The sequence below is a fragment of the Falco cherrug genome, chromosome 22, assembly GCF_023634085.1.
Source record: "Falco cherrug isolate bFalChe1 chromosome 22, bFalChe1.pri, whole genome shotgun sequence".
Lineage (NCBI taxonomy): Eukaryota > Metazoa > Chordata > Aves > Falconiformes > Falconidae > Falco > Falco cherrug.
Window position 1 is genome coordinate 263745 of NC_073718.1, and position 21737 is coordinate 285481.

General features: G+C 69.5%; 3 protein-coding genes across 3 annotated transcripts; 1 reads left to right on the top strand and 2 right to left on the bottom strand.

Moving 5' to 3' along the window:
- Positions 1-948: 948 nt before the first annotated feature.
- Positions 949-8643, bottom strand: EXOC3L2 (exocyst complex component 3 like 2). Its single transcript, XM_055697978.1, has 13 exons — positions 8539-8643; positions 6869-7309; positions 6211-6643; positions 5120-5729; positions 4870-4984; positions 4390-4500; positions 4034-4134; positions 3481-3588; positions 3260-3395; positions 3031-3153; positions 2804-2959; positions 2592-2713; positions 949-1822 (listed from the first exon to the last, which is right to left on the bottom strand). Exons 1-13 carry the CDS (start codon positions 8641-8643, stop codon positions 1564-1566), a joined length of 2820 nt encoding a protein of 939 aa, XP_055553953.1. The 3' UTR covers positions 949-1563.
- MARK4 (microtubule affinity regulating kinase 4) lies at positions 8618-18041 on the top strand. Its single transcript, XM_055697984.1, is given in 21 exon segments — positions 8618-8894; positions 9892-10089; positions 10493-10546; positions 10675-10723; positions 10805-10870; positions 11102-11172; positions 11658-11714; positions 12447-12683; positions 12899-13018; positions 13424-13523; positions 13632-13791; positions 13873-13979; positions 13982-13996; positions 14149-14363; positions 14895-15005; positions 15094-15222; positions 15224-15357; positions 15434-15491; positions 15493-15517; positions 16785-16829; positions 17842-18041. Coding segments are annotated over 21 exon segments (2067 nt in total). The 5' UTR covers positions 8618-8843; the 3' UTR covers positions 17907-18041.
- A 1398-nt stretch (positions 18042-19439) lies between these two features.
- Positions 19440-21326, bottom strand: CKM (creatine kinase, M-type). The gene is made up of 4 exons (XM_055697985.1): positions 21071-21326; positions 20528-20649; positions 20130-20319; positions 19440-19672 (listed from the first exon to the last, which is right to left on the bottom strand). Exons 1-4 carry the CDS (start codon positions 21309-21311, stop codon positions 19494-19496), a joined length of 732 nt encoding a protein of 243 aa, XP_055553960.1. The 5' UTR covers positions 21312-21326; the 3' UTR covers positions 19440-19493.
- Positions 21327-21737: the final 411 nt, after the last annotated feature.

Consider the following 21737-nt stretch of genomic DNA (forward strand, 5'->3'; position numbering starts at 1 on the left):
ACGTACCCCTTCGTGTTCCCACTCCCCACAGTGACACCCCTCCCCCCATTTATACCCCACCCCCCCCATCCCTCCTCAGGTGGCCACCACTTTCCCCCCCGTGTCCCCCCCGTCCCTTCCCGTTGCCCCTGCCTGGCGCTGCCGCTTCCGTTGCCGCCGCCACCGTCCCCTTCCCACGGCGTGGGGACGGTGACCCTGGCCCTGCTCCCGCCACGGCCGCGCCGCGGCCACTTATTTTTAGCCATTGCTCCTTCCTGGCCGGATCCGGCACTCGCCTATTTTTGACACGGTGACAAGGAGGGGACACACACACACACACACACGGTGGCCCCATCCCTGCCCGCTCCGGCTGCGCTGAGACCTGCCATGCTGGCAGTGATGGGTGATGCTTGGAGGGTGGCAGGGGGGACCACGGGGGATGGCCGTGTCCTCTGTGTCCCCCTCTCCTTGTTTTCCAGCATTGGGGGACGCACAGGGTGTCACACGAGGTGCCGGATCCAGGCGCCGCAGTGGGGTGGGGTGGGATGGAGCGGGGCCAGGGTGGCCCCCCCATCCCCCACCCCCAGGGCTTGATCCTGCCCTTGGCCAAGCCACACTGTCCCCAATTCCCTGCCACCCGCCGTCTGGCTGGGTGTCACCAACCCCCCCCAAGGCTGTCGTGTCCCCCTGTGTCGTCCCCCCCCCGCGGTGGCTTCCCGGCAAGGCTCTGGCGGCCCTTTCCTTCCTCCCCCTCCCCACCCCCCCCCCCCGGAGTGGCCACCGTGGGACAGGGCCTCGCACGAGGAGCCAGTTCTTGCACAGGGGTGGCCTCATGTCCCCAACCCCCGTGCCTGGGGTGTCCCCGTGTCCCCAGCCCCTGTGCCAGCAGTGGCCCCGTGTCCCCTGTCCCCATGCACAAGGACCCAGAGTGAGAGCAAAGGACGCAGCTCTGGCATTAATTTACAGCATCGAAACCATTTATACACAGATGGGGAGGAAGGGGGGGGCTGAGGGGGGCAGCGCCGCCCCCCTTCCCAGGCTGGGGGGCTCTGGGCAAGGCTGTGAGGGGGCACCCAGCTCCAGGAGGTGAGCACCCAACTTTGGGGTGCAGCGATGCACCCAGCTCCGGTGCTGTGGTGCGCCCAGCTCCTAGTGCCATGACACGGCCAGATCCTGGTGCAGCGGTGCGCCCAGCTCCAGGGTGCTGCGGTGCACCCAGCACCCGGTGCCATGATGCACCCAGCACCCGGTGCCACGATGCGCCAAGCTTCAGGGTGCTGCGGTGCACCCAGCACCCAGTGCCATGGGGCACCCAGTACCCGGTGCCACGATGCGCCCAGCTCCAGGGTGCTGCGGTGCACCCAGCACCCGGTGCCACAATGCACCCAGCACCCGGTGCCACGATGCGCCAAGCTTCAGGGTGCTGCGGTGCACCCAGCACCCAGTGCCATGGGGCACCCAGTACCCGGTGCCACGATGCGCCCAGCTCCAGGGTGCTGCGGTGCACCCAGCACCCGGTGCCACGATGCACCCAGCACCCAGTGCCACAATGTGCCCAGCACCTGGTGCAGCCGCGGCAGGCGCTCAGAGCCGGGCCTGGCCAGGGCGTGAGGGCTGCGGGCGACGCAGGCGCAGGCGGGAGAGGCGCGCCAGGCGTGGCAGGTGGAAGGGCAGGCATCGCACCTCGCGTGCCACGGCCAGCTCGGAGAAGAAGGCGCGTTGGCGCGGCAGCTCCGGCTCGGCCTCGCTCTGCTCCAGGTCCTGCACCACCCCCAGGATCTCCTGCCGCGCCGCTTGGCCCCGCAGCCCCCGCACGTCCAGCACCGCTGCCACGTGCTTCCTCCTGCAGGATGGGGACACTCAGGGGATGGGGACACTCAGGGGACGGGGACACTCAGGGGACGGGGACAGCCCAGTCCCCCTGGCACAGGCAGGCGCCAGGTGTTGCACCCGGTTTTGGAGTGGGGCAACTAGTTTAACTGGTACCAATTGGCAACCAGGATTGGTTCGATGTGAGGCCATCGAAGCAGTGGTGGCCCACTGGGCCAGCGCGTGCCACCGGTGTCCCCCCTGGGGACACGGGGAGGGGACTTGGCACGAGGCAGCGGCCGCTTCCCGGCGGGCAGCCAGGAGGGACCGGCAGCGGGGCGGGGGCTGCCGGGAAGGACGGACGCGGCGTCCTGTCACCCCACTTTGGTCCCCAAGGGGACACCGTGTCCTGCGGGGAGGTGGCATCTTGCCTGGCCATGCCACCCCGCTGTGGTGGCTTACGGGGACATGTGCCACCCCGCTCCTGTCCCTATGGGGAATGTGCCACCCTGTTCCCATGTCACCCTGCTCCTGTCCCTATGGGGAATGTGCCACCCTGCTCCCATGTCACCCTGCTCCTGTCCCTATGGGGAATGTGCCACCCTGCTCCCATGTCACCCTGCTCCTGTCCCTATGGGGAATGTGCCACCCCTACTCCTGTCCCTATGGGGACATGTGTCACCCTGCTCCCATGCCACCCCATTCCTATCCCTATGGGGACACGTGCCACCCCACTTCTTGTCCCTGTGGGGCCATAGGGGTGTCCCACCTGGCCATGCCACCGCCCTGGTGCCACCACTCACCGGACATCAGGGAAGTCCCTCACCAGGACGCCCACCTCCATCTGCAGCGCTGCCGTGTCCTCCAGCACCAGCAGCTCCCTCAACCGTGGCACCACCGAATCCAGCCAGGGTGAGGCCGAATCCTGCGGGCACAGCACCTCAGCCCCCCCTCCCCCACACCGAGCACCCAAGGGTGCCAAGGAGGGACCCACGGCAGGGGGTGGGGGTCTCACCAAGCGGCTGAAGAGCTCGCGGAGCTGGCGGGCTTCGTCACCCAGGCGGGCGGCCACGCGGGCACGCATCTTGGATGAGGTGCAGACCAAGCGCACCTGGAGCAGCGGCCGCACGTACTCGATGAGCACCCGGCGGTGCAACTCGCTCACCAGCACCTACGGCACAAGGCTCAGCGGGAAGCCCCCGGTCCCGGCAGTGCCACCAGGGCGGTGACGGTGGCACCCACCTGGTAGGGCTCGGGGCGCAGCGGGCGCAGCTTCTGGGTGAAGCTGGTGATGAGCATCACGATGGTGTCGAAGGCATCGGAGCTCGTCAGCCACTTGCGCTTCATCAGTTTGTTGAAGTAGGGCTGGAAGGGGGGGAGGGTTTGTGGCACCCATGGGTGTCACCCGGCTCAGCACCCAATGGCCAGACCCCCCACCCAGCACCCATCGCACCCCACACCACGTGGGCACCTTGAGGTCCTCGAAGAGGCGCTGGGTGAGGACGTGGTGGCAGAGCCGCGTCACCTTGTCCAGGGCGCCATGGGCCTGGCGCCGCAGCTCCTCGCTCTCCGAGTGCCCGAACTGCGCCAGGCGCTCAGCAAAGGCCCTGCTGTGGGGCGTCACTGGGTGCTGCCGGGGACCCCCAGCACCCTAGGGACCCCCAGGGATGGGGGAAGGCAGTGTGGCCTCACCTGAAGGGGGGACAGCAGTTGGCCAAGGCAATGGCCCGGCCGGTGGCACCGTCTGGTGGGGTGGCTTCGCCGGGGGCCTCGAGGAACCGTTCGACCTTCCGCTGGAAACTGGGGACACCCATGGGCGTCACCCCTGCCAGCACCCTGGGGACAGGGCAGGCAGGGGACACAGCGCCCAGGGGACCTGGCACCCGGGTGCCACGCTTGCCCTGTGCCCCCACGTGGCCACCCCAGCTCTGTACTGTGGCTCCTGTCTCCATGTCCCTGTCCCTCTGCCGTGTCCCTGTGTCCCCATGCCCAGCTCCTGTCCCCATGTCCCTTGTCCCCCCGCCATGTCCCCGTGTCCCCACACCTGGCTCCTGTCCCCTCCTGTCCCCATCCCCAGCTCCTGTCCCCTCCTGTCCCCATCTCCATCCCCTGTCCCCTCCTGTCCCCATGTCCCTGTGCCCATCCCCTGCCCTGATGTCCCCACATCCGTGTCCCAGTCTCCCTGTGCCCCCACATCCCCAGGACCCATCCCTTGTCCCCCTGCTGTCCCCCCCCCCGTCCCCACCTGTGCAGGAAGGCCACCAGCACGCCCAGCAGGCTGTGTGCCATCTCCATGCCAAATTCGGGGGTGATCTGGGGGGCTCGGTCCACGTGCGCCCGCAGCAGCTGTGGGGACATGGCCACCAGCTTGGGGACATGGCTACCACCGTGGTATCCCCTGGGGTGCCACCAGCTTGGGGACATGGCCACCACCGTGGTATCCCCTGGGGTGCCACCAACCCCTGTGGAGCACCTGGGTGTCGCTGGGGGGTGATGCTGGGGGGGGGGGGGTCCAGCCTTCCCAGCACCCACAGACCCAGGGGGTGGGGTGGAGCAGGAGGTCTGCGAGGTGCCGGTGGCCCGGTGGGTGCAGTGTCATACCCCGGTGACACGGGTGGCCAGTCCCTCCTGCAGGTCCTGGCTGGAAGCTTCCTCTGCCCACGTGTCCTCGCTGAGCTGCAGCTCCTGTGCCACTGCCACCTCCACCTTGGCCTGGCACAGCAGGCGCGGGGACAGCGGCGTGGGGACAGTGGGGCGCGGGGTCACCTGCCAGCCCCCGGCCCTGTGTGTGGCCTGGGATGGGCCCAGTGCCCATCCTGGTGCCACCAGAGTGGCCACCATGGGCCTGTCCCGGTGCCACCACGGTGCCCATCCCAGTGCTCCACAGTGTCCCTCCCAGTGCCACCACAGTACCCATCATGTGCCCATCCCAGTGCCACCATGGTGTCTATCCCGGTGCCACCACAGTGCCTGTCATGCTCCCATCCCAGTGCCCATCCCAGTCCCCATCCCAGCCCCATCCCTTGCCCATCCCAGTGCCCATCCCGGCACCCACCCTGGCACCCACCATGGTGCCCATACCTTGACGGCGGCGATGCAGGAGCTCTCGAGGCTGCGCTGGGTCTCGTGGGGCAGGAGGGGCCCCAGCGCCTGAGCCTGCAGCAGGGCCCCCACCTCAGGGTGCCCCAGCACCTCCCTGCAGGCACAGGCACCTCACAGCGCCCACCCAGGGTGGCACTGGGGTGCCCAAGGGGTCCCATGGGTGCCACAGGGTGCCACAGGGTGCCCAGGGGGTCCCACGAGTGACAGTGGGTGCCGCTGGGGGTCTCACCTGGGATAGGTGTTGCTGTGCCAGTCGAGCAGCAGGTAGAGGTCGGGCACGGGGAGGGGTCTCTGCGCCAGGGCCCCCAGCTGCTGCGCCAGCGCCCGGTGGTACCCGCGGGCGTAGACGCCGAAGGCGCCGTACTCGGGGGGGTAAGCGGGCGCCACGTGGCACCTCACCGCCCCCAGGTCCCCCACCACCCTCGCTGCCAAGGCGGCCAACCTGGCCCCCAAGCCAGCGGCGGGTGCCACCTGTGCCAGCCTTTCCCCCGCCGCCCGTTCCACCGCCTCCCGCCAACGTCGCCGGAGGGCGCGGGGGCGCCCCGGGGTGCCGGGTGGGTGCTGGCGATCGGCCGCCTCCTCCTGCTCCAGCACCCGGATGACGGAGCGTAAGGGTGGGTAAGGGCGGGCGGCGGGGACGGCTTCGGCCACCACGGCCCAGAGCTGGGCCACCAGCGCCTGGTAGAGCAGCGCCACGTCCCGCACCCGCCGCCCACCCGCGGGGCCGGGGGATGAGGAAGGGGACGGGGGCGAGGTGACGCATTCGGCCTCCAAGGCGATGATCTGCTCGTCCGCCACCACCAGGTCCCGGCGCTGGATCAGCTCCAGGATCTCCAGGACTGGAGGGGGAGGGGTGCCCATGGGTGCACTGGTGGCACCTGGGGTCACCCGTGGCACATAGCACCGGTGGGGGGTGGCACGTGGCCAACGTGGTGCCATGCGCCCAGGGCTGACTGGTGTCCCATGTCCCCACATTCCATGGTCCCATGGCCCCGTCCCCTCATCCCCATGTCCCCACATCCCTGCACCGATGTCTCATGTCCCCATGTCCCCATGACCCCAAGTCCCATATCCCCATATCCCATGTCCCCATGTCCCCATGCATGCATCTCTATGTCCCCATCCCCATGTCCCCATGTTCCGTGTCCCCATGTCCCCATCCCCATGTTCCCATGTTCCCAAGTCCCATGTCCCCATGCTCACATGTCCCCGTGTCCATGTCCCCATGTCCCCACGTCCCACATCCCCATGTCCCACTTTCCCACGCCCATGTCCCCTACCCCGTGTTCCACGTCCCATGTCCCCATGCCCCCCCCTCACCCGAGAGTGGCTCCCTGGCCTTCCCACTGCCCTCCTGCCGCTGTCCCCCGCCGTCCTGCTCCCCAGCGGCCACCCCCTCGCCCTCCAGCGTGGCCAGGCGCTCGCCGGCAGACCCCCGCCGTCCCCGTGTCCCCAGGGCCAGTCGCAGCAGCGAGCCACGCTTGGGGACCGGCCGCTCGCCCAGGGTCTCCACGCTGGCTTTGCGCCACCCAGGCAGCCGCCGCAGCAAGCCGAAATCCTCCGAGCGCCGCCGCGCTCGCCCACCAGTCCCCTCCCCATCCTTGGGTGGGGGGCGGCGGGCGCGCCCGAAGGGTGCCAGACCCACCAGGCGCTCCAGGGTGGCCCGCCGGCGGTAGCGGCTCTCGGGGTTGGCGGCAAAGGGGTCCCCATCCTCTTCCTCCTCCTTGGGTGCCTTCTTCAGGAGGGGCATCAGCTGGAGGGGGGCACCGGTTGGCATAGGGGGCACCCTGAGCCCCACCCACCACCACCCTGGGGGGTACCCGGGTCTTCGCGGGTGGGGTGGGGGGGTGCAAAGCCCCCCATGAGCACCCAGTGAACACCCGCAGCCCCACGGGTGTGCAAAGCCCCCCGTGAGCACCCACGGGGTGCACCCACAGCCCCCCGAGTGTGGGCGCCAGGACCCACGTGGCACACGTACCGCTGGCACCAGGCGCTGTGGCGCTGGCACCGGGCGCTGCAGTGGTGGCACCGAGGACACTGTGGCGGTGGCACCGGGCACAGTGGTGGTGACAGAGGACTCTGTGGCGGTGACAGCGGGCGCTGTGGCGGTGGCAGTGGGTGCTGTGGTGGTGGCAGCAAGGATGCTCTGGCAGTGGCACTGGGCGTTGCGTGGCACTCGTGCTGTGGTGGTGGCAGCGAGGACACTGTGGCAGTGACGAGCGGGTGCTGTGGCGATGGCACCGAGGACTCTGGCAGTGGCACTGAGTGCTGTGGCGGCGGCACCGAGTGCTGTGGCGGCGGCACCGGGCGTGTTGGCGGTGGCACTGGGAGCTGTGGTGGTGGCACCGAGGACGCTCTGGCGGTGGCACTGGGCGCTGTGGCGGTGGCACTGGACGCTGCAGTGGTGGCACCGAGGACGCTGCGGCAGTGGCAGTGGGCGCTGTGGTGGTGGCAGCGGGTGCTGTGGTGATGGCAGTGGGCGCGGTGGCGGTGACAGAGGACACTGTGGCGGTGACAGCGGGCGCTGTGGCGCTGGTGGCAGCGGCCGGGGGGTTTCCTGAGGAAGCGCCTCCCCGCTGAGGCCTCCCACGCCGGGGCAGGGTCAGCGCCGGTTCCGCTGGGTCACCGGGGACGGGGGGACCAGGGGGGACCCCGGCTCGTGTGGCCGTCACGCCCGGTGTGGCGCAAGGATAGAGCGCTGGTGGCACTGGGGACACTGATGGTGCAGGAATGGGGCACTGGTGGCACTGGGGACACTGATGGCACAGGGACAAGGCGCTGGTGGCACTGGGGACACTGGTGTGGCACTATGGTGGCAGAGAGGGACATGGGCATGGCATGGGGACATGACCCAGGTGGCACAGGGGGACAATGATGTGACACGGGAACAGGGTGCAGGTGGCACAGGGACCCCACGTGTCACGGGAGGGGACACCTGCGGCACAGGGACCCCACGAGCTACGGAGGGGACAAGGGTGACAGCGAGGACAGGACACGGGAGGCACAGGGACCCCACGTGTCACGGGAGGGGACCCGCGTGCACAGCGACCACCACCAGCTCCGTTTCCGACGCCCCTTCCCCCCCGCGTGTCCGTGTCCCGCCGTGTCCCCGCGCGCCACGTGACCTCCCCGGGCCCTCGGGGGTTAACACCCCTCCCCCCCCCCCCCCCCCCCCGTCCTCCGGCCGCCGCTGATTTGCCAGCACAGCAGCCAATCGCAAAGGCGCACCAGCGCCGGCCCCGCCCCCGGCTTGGGGGGCGGGCCGGGTTGTCTCCATGCCTCGGCGCAGCCAATGGGAACGAGCCACCGCCGCGCCCGGCGCCTCTTATTGGCTACTAGCTGGCGGGGGGCGGGACTTACCGAGCCACCCCCACCCCACCCCACCCCCCTTAAAGGCACAGCGCAGCGCAACACCCTCCGAATGTCCCCGCCGCGCCCCACGCGTGTCCCGGGACGGGGATCGCTCCCACCCCCCCACCCCGGGCGTCCGACACCCCCAGGCGCCCCCCGCCCCTCCAGCCCCCCTCCCCTCCGTGATCTCATTGATCTCATTGATCGCAGTGATGTCGTGCCCCCCCGAGCCCCTAAATCACCCCGCCCTCCCTCCCACGCCGGGCACACATGCACCACCCCCCCCCGTGTTTTTACAGGTAACACGGCGTCTTTAAGAGGCGTGGCCAGCCGCCCTGCGCGAGCCCCGCCCACCGCCGTGGTCGCGACTTCCGGTTCCGGTTCCGGCCCGGCCCGGCCCATGGCCGCCCCCGCCGCCGCCCGCCCCTGAGGGCTCCCGGGCCCGGCCCCGGCTCCGCCCCCGTGCGCCACGGCCCGGCCATGAGCCGCGGGTAGCGGCCGCGCCCGGTGCGCCCGGCCCGGCCCGGCCCGGGGCCCCCCGAGCCCGCCCCCCGGCCCGCAGCCCCCCCCCGGCCCGGTGCGGCCCCGGCCCCCTGGGCACCATGTCTTCCCGCTCCGCCCTGGCGGCGGGGAACGAGCGGAACGCGGATACGGTGAGGGGGGGGGGGGGGCACCGGGGGGGAGCCGGAGCTGGGGGGCGCCAGAGGCGGGGCGTGGGTACCGGAGGACGGACGGACGGACTGCGTTGTACCGGGGGAGCTGGGCGGGGTACCCGGGGGGTTGGGGTACCGGGGGACACTGGGCGCGGGGACTGCGTTGTACCGGGGCAGCTGGGTGGGTACCGGGTGGCCATCGGTTGGTACCGGGGCGGGGGGGCACAGGGGGGAGCCCGTGTTGTACCAGAGGAGCTGGGGGGGGTACCTGGGGGGGGTCGGTTGGTACCGGCGGGGGGGCCCATATTGTACCGGAGGAGCTGGGAGGGGCACCGGTGGGGAGGGTCGTCTGGTACCGGGGGGCACTGGGGGGGTGGGTTATCAGCTGCTACTGGGTGGGTGGCCTCTGTTGTGCTGGAGGAGCTGGGGGGGGCACCGAGGGGGGAAGTCCCGAGGTGGGGGGGTCCGTGTTATACTGGGGGGCATGGGGGTGGTGGGCTGGCAAAGGTGGGGGGGCTCTGGGGGTGTGGCCGGTACCGGGGAGGGGGGGTTTTACTGGGGTGGTGCCAAGAAGCTGCTTGGGCAACCAGTAAGGGGGAATGGGTGGAGTAAGGGGGTACTGGTGTGACTGGGGGGGGGGGGGGGGCACCCAGGGGCGCGGCCAGGACGCGGCTGGAGCCGGTCAGGCCGGATCTGTCCCCACCCCACGGCCGGGGTAGCGTTCCCCCCCCCCGGGGCCTTTGGGTGCTGGGGGGGCACCCGTGGGTGCTGGGCCCCTGTGAGGAGCTGAGGGGGGTGTCTGAGCCCCCCCCCCCCCCCCCCAGGCCCCTGTGTGATGAGCTGGGGGCGTCTCAGCAGCCCTGGCTGCTCCTGTGATGATTTGGAGGGTGTCCCGGCACCCCCAGGCCCCCTGTGATAGTCTGAGGGGGTCTCACGGCCCTGGTCACTCCTGCGATGAGCTGGGGGGGTCTCAGCTGTGGCATCCCTCCCCCCCCAGCTCACGGGCCTGGGGGGCAGCCGCTCGGAGAAGGGCTCGGCCTGGTCCAGCCGCTCGCTGGGCGCCCGCTGCCGCAACTCCATTGCCTCCTGCCCCGAGGAGCAGCCCCACATCGGCAACTACCGCCTGCTGCGCACCATCGGCAAGGGCAACTTCGCCAAGGTCAAGCTGGCCCGGCACATCCTTACTGGCCGTGAGGTGAGGGGGGCCTGGGGGGGGCGGTGGGAGGGGTCTGCAGGGTCCTGGGGGGTGATGAGTGGGAGCTGGAGGGTGACAGAGGGGGCTGGGGGGGCTGGAGGATGATGGGAGGGAGCCGGAGGGTGACAGAGGGGCCTGCAGGGAGCTGGGGGGCAATGGGAGGGGGCTGGGGGGACCTGGGGGCGATGGGAGGGGGCTGGGGAGAGAAATGAGGGTCCCAGGAAGAGCTGGGGGTGGTGGTGGTGGTCCTGGAGGAAGCTATGCACCTCTTGGAGGGCAATTGGAAAGAGAATTGTTGGGGGGGGGGGAGGAGGGGGGGGCTGGGGGTCACAGGCAGCATCGCACCCCCCTGCCGTGTTCCCCCTCCCCATGTCCCCCCCTCACTCCCCCGGTTCCTTCCCAGGTGGCCATAAAAATCATCGACAAGACGCAGCTGAACCCCACCAGCCTCCAGAAGGTGGGGGGCACCCAGAGGGAGGGTATGGGGGGGGAGGGGGGCACCCCCCTGCGGTGCTGGGGTGGGTAGCTCCCAGGCCGCCCCCCCCCCCGCCCCCCCAATTAACACCTTTGCTCCCCTCCCCACAGCTCTTCCGAGAAGTGCGCATCATGAAGGGGCTGAACCACCCCAACATCGGTGAGTGGACCCCGCCGGGCGGGATGCGGGGGCACCCATGGGTGGCCATACTGATGTCCCTGTCCCCACCTCCCCCGGCAGTTAAACTGTTTGAGGTCATCGAGACAGAGAAGACGCTGTACCTGGTGATGGAGTACGCCAGTGCCGGTGAGACCCCCCCCCCCCCCAAGGGCTTCCTGACACCCCCTCCCCCACAACGGGTGCTGCACCCCCCGTGGGGGGAGGGGGGGGGCCCATTCCCCACCTGGGTGCACCCCAGAGTGCTGGGCTGGGGTTGGGGGGGGGGGGCACAGCTCCCACCTTGGGGGAGGGGGTGGGGGGCTTGGGCACTCATTGTGGGTGCTTGGTGGGGGTGGGCACCCATGGGTGTCCCTGCAGGTGAAGTGTTTGACTACCTCGTGTCCCACGGGAGGATGAAGGAGAAGGAGGCGCGGGCCAAGTTCAGACAGGTGGGGGGCTGGGGGCACTGGAGGGGGGGGCTAGGGGCAGGAGCAGGGCTGGCATGGGGCAGGGGACACTGCAGGGGGCTGGGGACGGTGGGAGTGGGGCTGGTGTGGAGCAGGGAACCACGGAGGGGGGCTGGGGACCAGGGGAGGGTGCTGGGGACTGGGGGCGGGGGGTGGCATGGGGGAGGGGACAGTGAGGGGGGGCTGGTGTGTGGCTGGGGGCAGTGCGGGGGGCTGGCATGGGGCAGGGGACACTGAGGGGGGGGGGCTAGCATGGAGGGGGGGGGCTGGGGGGGTGAGGGCAGTGCTGGCACATGGTAGCCACACGTGGGCTGGATCAATCCCCCCGGGGCCACCGTGGCATTGATTGCGACGGCAGGCTGAGGAGGGGCACGGGGGGACACAGGGGTGGCGGGGGGGGACATGGATGGGGAGGGGGGACACGGGGGACGTGGGTGCCACTGTGCTGATGCCTGCCCCCACCCCAGATTGTCTCGGCCGTGCACTACTGCCACCAGAAAAACATCGTCCACCGGGACCTCAAGGTGGGATGCGGCTGCCCCACGGTGTCCCCTCCTGGGGGTGGCACCAGGCTGGGGGCCACCAGGTGCCCTGCGGTGGCACTGCCCTGCGCTGTGCCTGTCCCGCTGTCCCCAGCCTGGTGTCCCCATCCCACTGCGGTCCCCATCCCGGTGTCCCCATCCCGACATCCTGCCATGGTGCCTATCCCGGTGGCGGTGTCCCCATCCTGCCACTGTGCCTGTCCCAGTGTCCCCATCCTGACATCCCAACGTGGTGCCTCTCCCTGTGTCCCCATCCTGACGTTATACCACTGTCCCTCTCCCGGTGTCCTCATCCCACTGCAGCACCCAGCCCTGTGTCCCCATCCCACCGTGGTGCCTGTGCTGGTGTCCCCGTCCTGACATCCTGCCATGGCGCCCGTCCCGGTGTCCCCGTCCTGAACATCCCGCCGCGGCGCCCGTCCCGGTGTCCCCGTCCTGAACATCCCGCCGCGGCGCCCGTCCCGGTGTCCCCGTCCTGAACATCCCGCCGCGGCGCCCGTCCCGGTGTCCCCGTCCTGAACATCCCGCCGCGGCGCCCGTCCCGGTGTGCCCCTGTCCCAGTATCCCCATCACACCGTGGTCCCCATCCCTACATCCCTGCCCCGTCCCGGTGTCCCCATCCTCACCGTGGTGCCCATCCTGGTGTCCTTGCCCCGTCCCGGTGTCCCCATCACACTGTGGTCCCCATTTCGCCCCTTTTCCTGGTGCCGGCAGGCGGAGAACCTGCTGCTGGACGCCGATGCCAACATCAAAATCGCTGATTTTGGATTCAGCAACGAGTTCACGCTGGGCTCCAAGCTGGACACCTTCTGCGGGTCCCCTCCCTACGCTGCCCCTGAGCTCTTCCAGGGCAAGAAATACGATGGCCCGGAGGTCGATATCTGGAGTTTGGGCGTCATCCTCTACACGCTGGTCAGCGGTTCCCTGCCTTTCGATGGCCACAACCTCAAGGTGGGTGGCAGTGTCCCCTCGTGTCACCTAGCCCCTGGTCTTGGGTCCTTGTGCCACCTTGGGGACACCCGGTGGCCCCCTGGGGCTGGGATCCCCCTCTTTCCATACTGCGTAAACCTCCCTCTGGGGGTGTAGTGCTGGCGCTGGACCCATGGGGACAGCCACCCTTGGGTGTCCCCACCCTGAGCCACGTGTCACCCCCCTGGCCACCCCAGGAGCTGCGGGAGCGGGTGCTGCGGGGTAAATACCGGGTGCCGTTCTACATGTCCACCGACTGCGAGAACATCCTGCGCCGCTTTCTGGTCCTGAATCCAGCCAAGCGCTGCACACTGGAGGTGAGGGGGGGTCCTGGGGGGTCCCAGAGGGTCCTGGGGGGGACCCCACAGCTTGGGGTTGGGACGCGCACTGTCCCACCCTGCTGGGGTGCATCCCCCAGGTGCTCCGCTCCCCTCCCCACGCACTCCCCCATGCTGACCTCCCCTTCCTGATGCTTTAATTAGCCTAATTAGTTTTAGGGTTGATTAGAAGCTGTCACGGGTGGGTGGGTGAGCAGCTGGGTGGGCATGAGAAGGACGCAGCCCCCCATGGTCCCGTTGGAGGTGGTGGCACCCTGGGGTGGCGTAGGGGTGGGAGGGTGTCAGCTGGGAGGGGGCTCTGTGCCTGTTGCGTAGTGGTGGCACCCCAGGTGACAGCCACGGTGACACCTGCGTGTGTGTGTCCGTCCCCCCCACCCCCTGCAGCAAATCATGAAGGACAAGTGGATCAACATCGGCTATGAGGGCGACGAGCTGAAACCCTACAAGGAACCCGAGGAGGATTTTGGGGACGCCAAACGCATCGGTGAGGGCGCGGTGCCACCGACCCCCCCCCCCCCCAGGGTGGGGGTCTGCCACCACCTGGCACCCTAGGGCGGGTGTCTGCCACCTCAGTGTCCCCCTGTTGCCGCAGAGGTGATGGTGGGCATGGGCTACACCCGGGAGGAGATCAAGGAATCCCTGAGCAACCAGAAATACAACGAGGTTACGGCCACCTACCTCCTGCTGGGCAGGAAGAATGAGGTGAGGTGGCACCGGGGTGGCACCCACGGTCCCCACGTCGGGGGCGGGGGGTGGGGGGGGCCGCAGCAGGGTGGGTGATGGGTGCCCGTTGGGTGCAGGTGGAGGCCGGCGAGTCGCGGACGGCGCAGCAGCCTCTCCCTGGCCCGGGTGCGGGCACCCAGCGAGGCGGCCAACGGCACCGGCAAGGCGGCGGCGCACGGCAAGAGCCAGCGTGGGGCCACCACCTACCACCGGCAGCGGCGCACAGTGACTTCTGTGAGTGGGCTCCGTGCCTGGGGAGGGGCGGGAGGGGGGGGGCGCAGGTCGGGGTGGGGGGCTCTGTGCGTGTGGGGCGTACGGCAGGGTGGGCACCCACTCCTGTGCCCCCTCACACCCCTTTTGCCCCCCTCCCCCCCCCCCCCCCCCAGGCGGCCCCTCGCCTGTGCCCATGCACCCCAAGCGCAGCCCCACCAGCGCAGGCGAGGGGGAGCTGAAGGAGGAGCGGGTGCCCCCCCGCAAGGCCAGCTGCAGCGTGGGGGGTGGGGGGCGCGGGGTGCCCCCCTCCAGCCCCATGGTCAGCAGCGCCAACAACCCCAACAAGGCCGAGATCCCCGACCGGCACAAGGACGGCGCCATCAATGCGGTGGGTGCGGGGCTGGCGGGGGGGGGGGGCACCCATGGAGGTGTGGAGGTCACCCGTGGGCTTCGGGGGGGGGGGCAGCCGTGGGCATAGAAGGGGTCTGGGGGTGCCCGTAGGGTTCAGGGGGGCACCCGTGGGCTTGGAAGGGGGACTGGGGGGGGCACCTGTGGGGTCGGGGGGCACCCATAGGGTTCAGGGGGACACCCGTGGGCTTGGAAGGGGGGTGGGGGGGCACCCGTGGGGTCTGGGGGGCACCCATAGGGTTCAGGGGGACACCCGTGGGCTTGGAAGGGGGGTGGGGGGGCACCCGTGGGGTCTGGGGGGCACTCATGGGCTTGGAAGGGGGGTGGGGGGGCACCCATGGGGTCTGGGGGGCTCCCGTGGGGTTGAGGGGTCCCATGGAGTCGGGGGGGGGGGGGGGGCACCCATGGAAGTTGTAGGGGTGCCTGAGGGGTTGTAGGGTCCCCCGTGGGGGGCTGGGGGGGGGTGTCCCTCCCTGGGGGGCCGTGGGGTCACCCGTGGGGTGCCATGCAGAACAACCTGCCACCGAGCGTGATGGCGCGCCGCAACACCTACGTCTGCACCGAGCGCCCCGGCACCGAGCGCCACCCGCTGCTGCCCAACGGCAAGGAGAACAGGTCGGGTGCTGGGTGCGCCCCCCCCCGGGTGGGGGGGGGTCCCCCGGGTGTGTGTCTCCCTCCTCATGTCACCTCTACCCCCTCCCCACCCACAGCTCCGTCACCGGCCGGGTGCCCCCCCGCCTCCCCCTCCAGCCCACAGCATCGCCGCCGCCTCCTCGGAGCGCGCCCGCCTGGCGCGGGGCACCGGCGTCCGCAGCACCTTCCACGGCGGCCAAATCCGGGGACCGGCGACCAGTGGGAGGGTCCAACGGGCCCCCCGCTTCCCCCCCGCTGGCCCCCGAGGCTTCGCCCTTGCCCCAGAGCCGGTCGCGGGCCACCTCCAACCTCTTCAGCAAGCTGACCTCCAAGCTGACCCGCAGTGAGGGGGGCCGCGGGCGCCGTGCCCGCCGCGCCGGCGCTACCGTAGTCTTCCTCACTCCTTCTTCTCTCTTCCAGGGTCACTCTTGACCCCTCTAAGCGGCAGAGCTCTAATAGGTGCGTCTCGGGCACGCCCCGCGCCGCCAGGAGCCAAAATCAGTAAGTGCCTGGTGTCACCGGCGCGGTGGCGCTTGGCCCGGCGGCACCGGTGTCCGTCCCGGTGTCCATCCCGATGCACATCCTGGTGACCACGCCAGTGGGCAGCCCCAGTGGCACTGGTGTCCCTCCCAGTGTGCATCTTGGTGCCACCGGTGTCCCTCCCGGTGTCCCATCCCACTGCGCATGCTGGTGACCATCCAGTGGGCAGCCCGGTGGCACCGGTGTCCCTTCCAGTGTGCATCCTGGTGGCACCGGTGTCCCTCCCAGTGTCCATCCATCCTGGGGACCATACCGGTGTCCCTCCCAGTGTCCATCCATCCTGGGGACCATGCCGGTGGGCATCCCGGTGTCCCTCCCAGTGTGCATCCTGGTGGCACTGGTGTCCATCCCAGTGTCCATCCATCCTGGGGACCATGCCAATGGGCATCCCAGTGGCACCGGTGTCCATTCCAGTGTCCATCCCGGTGCCACTGGTGTCCATCCCAGTGCGTATCCCTGTGCCAGCAGTGTCCCAGTATGCATCCTGGTGTCACCAGTGTCCATCCCAGTGCCACCAGTGGTCTGTCCTGGTGCAAATCCCAGTGTCACTGGGTGTTCATCCTGCTGCCACCAGTGTTTGTGCCGGTGCCGTCCCAGTGCCTGTTCCAGTTCTGCCAGTACCTACCAAGTACCGACCCTGGTGCCATTCTGGCCCCATCCCAGTGCCACCAGCGCTTGTCCCAGTGCCGTTCTGGCCCCATCCCAGTGCCGCCCTTGCTTTGCTCCTGTCCCTTCTCTCTTTCTGCCTCTCAGCCTTTGTTGCGATGGGGGAGGATTTGGGGGGGGGGGGGGGGGGGGGGACGGGCACTAACAAAGGGGCTGATGTGGGTGGGGGTGATAGTGCCTCCCCCACTGGGCACAGGTTGCGGGGGGATAGTGCCCCCCCCCCCCAAGCCGGCCATGGCCTGGGCAGGGGGAGATACCCCCCCAAAATGGGGAAATACCCCCCCAAATGAGGGGTGCTGCCCTCCTCACCCCAATTCAGTGTTACCGGGGGGGGGGGGGGGCTTGGTGGATGGTGACCCCTAAATTGGGGACTGTGCCCCTCCCCCCCAATTCAGGCACAGCTTGGGGGGGGGGGGGCACGGTGACCCCAAAATGGGAACCCAGCCTCACCCCCCAGTCAGCCCCAGGGCTGGTGATGCCCCCCACCATGGGGGGGGAAACTGGGGGGGTCCCTGGCACCTACCCCCCCCCCCCCCCCCAACATGTGTGTTCCCTCCCCCAGGGTCGCAGACGAACCTGAGAGAATCGGGGGACCTGCGCTCACAAGGTGGGTGCCAGCACCCAGGGGTGCCCCCCAGGGTGGGCAGACCCCTGCCCGTGCTCTGTCCCCTCCTTGGTGCCCTATAGCCCCCTACCCACACCATACCCCCCCCCCCCAGTGCCCGTAGCCCCCTACCCACACCATACCCGCCCCCCCCAGTGCCCGTAGCCCCCTACCCACACCATACCCCCCCCCCAGTGCCCGTAGCCCCCTGCCCACACCATACCCCCCCCCCCCCAGTGCCCGTAGCCCCCTACCCACACCATACCCCCCCCCCCCAGTGCCCGTAGCCCCCTACCCACACCATACCCCCCCCCCCAGTGCCCGTAGCCCCCTGCCCGCACTGTACCCCCCCCAGTGCCCGTAGCCCCCTGCCCGCATCGTACCCCTCCCAGTGCCCGTAGCCCCCTGCCCGCACTGTACCCCCCTCCCAGTGCCCGTAGCCCCCTGCCCGCACTGTACCCCCCTCCCAGTGCCCGTAGCCCCCTGCCCGCACCGTACCCCCTCCCAGTGCCGTAGCCCCCTGCCCGCACCGTACCCCCCCCAGTGCCCGTAGCCCCCTGCCCACATCGTACCCCCCCTCCCAGTGCCCGTAGCCCCCTGCCCGCACCGTACCCCCCCCAGTGCCCGTAGCCCCCTGCCCGCACCGTACCCCCCCCAGTGCCCGTAGCCCCCTGCCCGCATCGTACCCCCCTCCCAGTGCCCGTAGCCCCCTGCCCGCACTGTACCCCCTGCCCGCACCGTACCCCCCCCAGTGCCCGTTAGCCCCCTGCCCGCATCGTACCCCTCCCAGTGCCCGTAGCCCCCTGCCCGCACTGTACCCCCTGCCCGCACTGTACCCCCCTCCCAGTGCCCGTAGCCCCCTGCCCGCACCATACCCCCCCCAGTGCCCGTAGCCCCCTGCCCACATCGTACCCCCCTCCCAGTGCCCGTAGCCCCCTGCCCGCACCATACCCCCCCAGTGCCCGTAGCCCCCTGCCCGCACCGTACCCACCTTTACCCCCCCTTCCCCTGCCAGTTGCCATCTACCTTGGGATCAAAAGGAAGCCGAACCCCGGCTGCTCCGATGCCCCTGGCATGTGAAGGTGACGAGCGCCCGGCCGGCCGAGGCGGTGATGGCGGCACTGCGGCAGGCCACCCTCTCGGCCGGCTGCCGCGCGCGCCAGCCCCAGCCCTTCCTGCTCTCCTGCACCCACGACCGGGGCCCCAGCGAACACTTCTGCCATTTCGAAGCCGAGGTTTGCCGACTCCAACGCCTCGGCCTTCACGGCGTCTTATTCCGGCGGCTCGCCGGCACCGCCGGGGCTTTCCGCGCCACCTTGGCACGCGTGGCAGGTCAGCTCCAGCTCTAGGGCCACGCCGGAGCTGGGACCCCCCCCACACCTCTCCCCTCGAGGGTTGTGGGCTTCCCCGGTGGTTGCGCCAGAGCTGGGGGCTGGGGCAGTACTGGGAACCCCCCACCCAGGGGGTGCACCGGATCCAGCACCCAGGGCTCTGTGGGGCAGCAGGACCCTCCAGGGTGCACCGGATGGGGCACCCAGGGTTGTATCGGCACCAGGGACCCCCGAGGGTGCACTGGATTTGGCACCCAGAGTTGCGTGGGCAGCAGGACCCCTGAGGGTGCACTGGATCTGGCACTTGGAGCTGTGTCAGCGGCAGGATCCCTGCAGGATGCACTGGGACCCCCCCAGGGTGCACCGGATCCAGCACCCAGGACTGTGTCAGCATCGGGACCCCTCAGGGTGCACCAGACCCAGTACCCAGAGGTGTATCGGCAGCGCGACCCCCCCCCCAGGGTGCACAGGATCCAGCACCCAGAGCCCACCTCAGCACCTGGACCCCCACCCTGTGGGCTGTACTGGCACTGGGGGGGCTGCAGCGGATCTGGGTGTCCCCCCGGGGGGCTGCCATGGCTGCAGCAGCCCCCCTGGGGACATAGCCACCAGCACCCGGGGGCCTGCAGCAGCTCGGGCGTCCTGGCCCCACCCCCCCCCTGCCCCCAGCTGTCAGTGGCTGCAGAGCCCCCCTCAGCTATCTGGGACCTTGGGGATCCCACACCTCTGGGGGACCACCAGTGTGGGGACATTAGATCTGGGAACTTGGGGACATCATTGCCAGGACCTTGGGGGGGGGGGGGGGGTGTCCCCCAGCTCCTGCATTTGGGGCTCTGTCACCTCTGCCCCCCCCCCCCCCCCCCCCCAGCTCCCCACCCTGGGTTCCCCCAGAGCTGCAGCTGCACCCCTGGGGATGGTCCCCGTCCCCCAGCCTGTAAATAGGGCCCGGGGCTCCGGTGTCACCCACCCCCTCCCCCCTCCCCCAGCACATTTTTAAGTTATTCCTGCCCTGGTCTGTACCCTGTTGCCCCCCCCCCCCCCCCCCCCCCAAAAAAAATAAACATAGGAAACCTGTGGGTGTCGGTGACCGGGACCCCGTCACAGCCGCGGGCAGGGTTAAGGTGAATTTACCCATTGGGGTGGGGTTAAGGGGAAGGTTACGGTGAAGCTGCCCGTCGTGGTGGGGTGTCAAGGTGGATTTACCCCTCATGTGGGGGAGGTTAAAGTTAATTTGCCCCTGTGGGGCAGGTTTAAGGTGAAATTGCCCCCGTCCACACATCCCACCGGTGACCAGCAGTGTTTATTGAGCCCGATCCTTGGGGGGGGTGGCCCCTCCCTATTTTTGGGCAGGGATCATGTCATCGATGGGCTGGTTCTGCTCCAGCTTCTTCTCCATCTCCACCATCAGCTTGACACCGTCCACCACCAACTGCACCTGCTCCACCTCCGAGGAGCCCAGCCGGTCCGCGTTGGAGATGTCAAAGACGGCACCCACAGCCGCCGTGTCCACCCCACCTGGGGGGGGGAGGGGGTCAGCACCCCTGTGGCACTCCAGGGTGGCCCCTGGCACCCCATGGCACCCCACGGTGGCCCATGGCACCCTATCACACCCGTGGTGCCCTATGGCACCCCACAGCACCCACCATGGCACCCTAAGGCACCCTATGGCACACCCCCTGCAGTGCCTGCGCCCACTTGGGCAGCAAATCCCACCCACCCCCCCTGCCCCCGCCGTGTCTCCTGAGCCCTGTCCTGGTGCCACCCTGTCCCCGTGTCGCCCTGTCCCCGTGTCCCCGTCCCCTGTCTCCGTGTCCCTGTGCCCACCTGCATCTTCTGTTCCTGTGCGTCTCTGTGCCCGCCTGTGTTCTGTGTCCCCTGTCCCCCTGCACCCCCATTCCCATGCCCCCTGCCCCCCTCCCATCCCCCTGTGCCCCCACCCCCCATGCCCCCCTCCGCCCCCGTGCCCCCCTACCTGTGCCACGTTTCTGGAGGCGCAGGCGCTTGAGGATCTCCTCGAACTTGGGGTGCTGGCTGAGCTTGGGCAGGCGGACGTGGACCCCTCCCCGCAGCCCCGTGCCCAGGTTGGAGGGGCAGGTCAGGATGTAGCCCAGATGCTCGGTCCACATGAAGGGGTGACCTGCCTTTTTGAAGATCTCCTCGATCTGGGTGGGGGATAAGACACGTGGGGGCGGGAATGGGACACAGAGGTGACACAGGGTCCCCACCCGTCACCTGCCTGACCCCCAAGTCACCCATGTCCCCTCCGTGGCCCTCGTGTCCTCCCGTGTGCCCCACACCCCCAACACTCCATCCCTCGGTGTCCCCCCAGTGTTCCCACCCCCCCCCCCACATCCCCCCCCCAGCACCCACCTTCTTGAGGCCGACGCAGAAGCGCCTGAACACCTCCTTCATGTTGCCCCCCTTCTCCATGGAGATGACACGCAGGTGGTCCTCCTCGTTCACCCACACCAGGAAGGTCTTGTTGTCATTGTTGCCTGGGGGGGGGGACACATGACATCCCTCAGGGACCCAGCTGGGTGGCTGTTACGGGCTCCTCCACCCCCCCAGGTGGGCTCCCCAACACATGGGTGCCCCCCAAGTGGGCTCCCCAAGCTGTGGCTGCCCCCAGCTCACCCTAGGTGGGCTCCCCAACACATGGGTGCTAGCCCAGGCAGGCTCCCCAAGCCCCCTAGGTGGGCTCCCCATGGTGTGGGTGCCTCCAGCACCACCGCAGGTGGGCCCCCCAAGCTGTGAGTGCCCCCTAGGTGGGCTGCCCATGGTGTGGGTGCCCTCCTAGGTGGGCTCCCTAAAGTGTGGCCACCCCCAGCCCCCCCAGTGGGGGGGCTCCAATACTGTGGCTGCCCCAAGGCACCCCCAGGGGAGCCCCCAGGCCGTGGGTGCCCCCCAGCACCCACCAGATGCCGCGGGCATCAGGCCAGTCGCGGGCCATGCCGGATGCCAGCAGCAGCGGTGAGACGGGTTTGTCGAAGAGGAAATGGTCATCGATGAGCTGCTGCTGCTCCTGCTCCGTCATGGCCTTCAGCGGGTAGTACTTGCCCTTGAACTCCCCATCCAGGCTGTTCAGGGCTGGGGGAGGTGTGGGGGGGTGGGGGTCAGCCGGGCCATGCCCACCCGCACCGGTCAGGCCCACCATCCCAAAAGAACGACCACCACCACCGGACACACAAGCAAGAGATGCTGGCTGGTACTTGTGCCAGGCCACGCCCCCTGTGGCAGAACCCCCGCCCCCTAAGGAGAAAGCCGCGCCCCCTCAAGTATGTACCCCTATAGCACAGGCCATGCTCTCTCCTGCCCAAGCCGTGCCCCTATATACAAACCCCGCCCCTCCCGCACAAGTCCCGCCCCGCATAAGCCCCGCCCTCCCTCCAGCCCAACCCACACCTCTACAAGACCACCGACGACCCCATAGCCCAAGCCCCTCCCCTCCAGCACAAGCCACTCCCTTACAGGACAAACCGTGCCCCCTATAGCACTAGTCCCGCCCCTCCAGCGCAAGCCACGCCCCTTTCTGCAAAAGCAACACCATCCAGCACAAGCCCTGTCCCGTATCCCAAGCCCG

Excerpts from the sequence above, each read along its gene's own strand:
- EXOC3L2 (XM_055697978.1), bottom strand. The coding sequence starts at position 8,643 with ATGGGCCGGGCCGGGCCGGAACCGGAACCGGAAGTCGCGACCACGGCG. Across the intron at positions 4,985-5,119 it reads CACAGCAACACCTATCCCAG|GGAGGTGCTGGGGCACCCTG; the intron begins GTGAGACCCCCA and ends CTGTGCCTGCAG. Across the intron at positions 4,501-4,869 it reads CCTGCATCGCCGCCGTCAAG|GCCAAGGTGGAGGTGGCAGT; the intron begins GTATGGGCACCA and ends CTGCTGTGCCAG.
- CKM (XM_055697985.1), bottom strand. The coding sequence starts at position 21,311 with ATGGTGGGCCTGACCGGTGCGGGTGGGCATGGCCCGGCTGACCCCCAC. Across the intron at positions 20,650-21,070 it reads TGATGCCCGCGGCATCTGGT|ACAATGACAACAAGACCTTC; the intron begins GGGTGCTGGGGG and ends CCCCCCCAGGCA. Across the intron at positions 20,320-20,527 it reads TCTGCGTCGGCCTCAAGAAG|ATCGAGGAGATCTTCAAAAA; the intron begins GTGGGTGCTGGG and ends TCCCCCACCCAG.